The 3,084-nt window shown below is 54.2% G+C and overlaps 1 protein-coding gene across 1 annotated transcript; it reads right to left on the reverse strand.

Annotated features, from left to right (window-relative positions):
* Positions 1–222: 222 nt before the first annotated feature.
* On the reverse strand, positions 223–2,368 carry LOC127326913 (alkane hydroxylase MAH1). Its single transcript, XM_051353699.2, has one exon. The coding sequence runs from the start codon at positions 2,114–2,116 to the stop codon at positions 587–589; it is 1,530 nt and encodes a 509-aa protein (XP_051209659.1). The 5' UTR covers positions 2,117–2,368; the 3' UTR covers positions 223–586.
* Positions 2,369–3,084: the final 716 nt, after the last annotated feature.

Below are 3,084 nucleotides of genomic sequence, written 5' to 3' on the forward strand. Positions count from 1 at the left end.
GTCTTTTTTTTTCCAGGTGCACATGAATTACACGGCCAAGAATTATTTTAATTCTAGATCGATCATGAACTAGCCGCATCCGATTTTTAAGTAGAGTATGGATCCATTTGATAATGCCTTTGTTTTAAAATAAGTGTTGTAACTTTCTCTAGATATGGATGTATCAAGCTTATTTTAGTGCGTAGATATAACTGTATCTAGAAAAATTGTGTGATACAGTACTAATTTTAAAACAGAGAAAGTACTTGTTTATATTTTTTTTCAGTGCTAAATATAGTTCACAAATTTTTACCGTACATATGCCCGAATACTTACAAGCTTCCGTACTCCTAATAAACTACTACATTTATATGAGACTGACTACAGTGATACAGTCTACAGAGTGCATAGTAGTACAGATACTGCACATAGCACTTGCGGCTGGCTAAGTACGTGGCAACACGATACAATCACTAGAACTTTCTTTGCGCTGCCACTTTTTCAGTTACTTCCCGTGCGACCGATCAATGCCCTACAACCGACAAAGATTCTTTTAACTCCATGCATCTTTTTCGAATTCAATGATCAGGCACATGATTCCTCTGAATCAACTGTGAAGCACCTGCCTCCTCTTAATCCTGGCTTTGAAGCCGTTCTTCATGTGGAGGATGATGGAGATCTTGGGCTCGATGACGTGCCCCGGCACGGCCTCCACCTCGAAGTTCCTCACCACGGCGGCCGCCACCGCCTTGAGCTGCACGAACGCCATGTCCTTGCCAAGGCAGGTCCTGGGCCCGGAGTTGAACGACATGAACTTGTACGACGGCACGTACCGCGGCTTGCCGTCCTCCCCGATCCACCGCTCCGGCCGGAACTCCCGGCAGTCCTTGCCCCACACGCCCTCCATCCTCCCCATCGCGTACAGCGACACCATGATCTTGTCACCCGGCTGCACCTCGTGCCCGCTCGGCAGCGCCTCCGCGGCCACCACGCCCTTGTGCTCCATCGGCACCGGCGGGTACAGCCGGAGCGACTCGCACAGAGCGGCGTGCAGGTACACCAGCCGGCCGAGCTCGTCAGGGTCGAAGATCACCATGCCGTCCTGTGTGGTGGTGCTCTGGTCGACGGTGTCGAGCTCGGCGAGGATCTTGTACACCACGCCCGGGTTCTTCGTGAGGAGGTAGAAGAACCAGGACAGCGCCGAGCCGGTAGTGTCGCGGCCGGCGAGCATGAGGTTCATGGTCGTGTCGCGGAGGTAGGCGTCCACGACGACCTCTTGGTCCTCGTCGTCGATGTAGGACGACAGGAGATCGGCAGAGTCGTCCTCGATGCCGCCTCTGTTTTTCATGTACTCCCGCCGCTTGGCGATGGTGTCGCCGATGAACTGGTCGATGTCGCGCCATGCCGCCACCATCTTCCGCTCGTACCCGACCCCGAGCCACCGCACCAGCTTCCACCACGACAGCGGGAGCACGTTGCGGACGAGAAGCACGTCCATGGCGTCGTCCATGGCGCGCGCGAACGGCACCTCGGGGAGGCCGATCGCCAGGCACCCCGGGTCGACGCCGAACACCAGCGTGGTGGTCGTGTCGAACGTCAGGCGCAGGAACACGTCCTGCAGGTCGACCTCGCCAGCGCCGCCGGCGACGTGGGCGAGCAGCGGGAGCAGGTCGCGCTCGACCTTGCGGCGGCTGCACCGGGACACGAAGGCCCGGAACCTGGGGCCGGACATGAGCAGCTGCGCCTTGGCGCGCTGGCGGCGCCAGGAGTCACCGTCGGCGTTGAATATGCCACCGCCGAGGATGTCCATGATCTCCGCGAACTCGGGACCCTTGGGGTAGTTGGGGAAGTTGGAGGTGAAGACGTGGCGGATGTTGGCCGGGTCGGAGGTGAGGAACAGCTCCATGCCGGAGTGCGGCGGGCCGGTGAAGCGGAAGTTGAGAGGGCAGGCGGTGAGGACGGAGGTGACCCAGTCGTGGAGGCGCGGGAGGTTGCCGAGCAGCGCAGGGAGCATGCCCACCAGTGGCCAGTGCAGCGGGATCACCGGGTTCTTGCGCTTGGACCTGATGTGTAAGATGTAGATGACGGCGAAGCAGAGCACGGAGAGGAACAGCTCGAGGAAGGAGACAGAGGCCATTGTTGCTTGCTCGTACGTACGTGCTGAAGATAGAGGCCGATATGATGGTGTGGAAACTAGGCGAACGTCGGAGGGTCATAGATGTACTACTCTGATAGCCGAGCTGATAAGAGGATAATCAATGGCGGGGCGTTTGCTGTCAGATCTTACTCCTAATTAGTCCGTGCTCCGATTCGGTTAGCTGATTATGGTTCAGAGCTCACATCAGTATGATGGAAATTACTCCCAGTGGTATAGTTTGTGCAGATACTACTCCTACCTTGTTGTTTTGGGCACATTGATCAAATCGATGAAAAATGGGTATACTCGATTATATTGTATGATTGATCGTCGCAGATTCATAAGCAAGCTCTGAAACCATGGCCACTAGTGTAGGTGAAGTTGAGGCTAAGTTCACAGTCACTCGAGCTAAGAACAAAGGTCACAGAGAGTCACTGAGACATTTAAAGAGTCAACAAGATTAGTTGCAGATTTGTTCATGAGCTCAGAAATCCAGTGCCTAATTGTCTCCTCTCTTTCATATTACTCTGCATATAAAATTTGATCGTCATAGTTTTTTTTTTTTTTTGAACATGGGAAGACCTCGAAGGGTCCAGCTGCTTTCATTTACTCGGTGGGATAACCTTTTACATGGATGGCCTCAAGAGAAAAGGAAAATACAATCAGGCCATCTAGTTTTACATAAAGGACCTCGAAAAGAAACTGGAAAAAGCAATCAAGTCCCACTCCACCGCAGATGAAGATGCACTCAACGCCATGGCCGCCGGCACCGTCGTCGGGGACAGAACCACTTGACTTCGGAGCAACGATGAACGCCTTGACTGAGTCGCAGAAGGGCCTCCAGATAGGCTCGCCGGCCAGGAGGTTGAGAAGACTGCGGCGTTCGCAGCACCGCAGCGCGGAGTGGCCCCGATGACCATAGGTAACAGCGGCGCAAATTTGCCGCCATTGATGAACTCCGTCAGTTG

The sequence above is a fragment of the Lolium perenne genome, chromosome 4 (assembly GCF_019359855.2).
Source record: "Lolium perenne isolate Kyuss_39 chromosome 4, Kyuss_2.0, whole genome shotgun sequence".
NCBI lineage: Eukaryota > Viridiplantae > Streptophyta > Magnoliopsida > Poales > Poaceae > Lolium > Lolium perenne.

Excerpts from the sequence above, each read along its gene's own strand:
- LOC127326913 (XM_051353699.2), bottom strand. The coding sequence starts at position 2,116 with ATGGCCTCTGTCTCCTTCCTCGAGCTGTTCCTCTCCGTGCTCTGCTTC.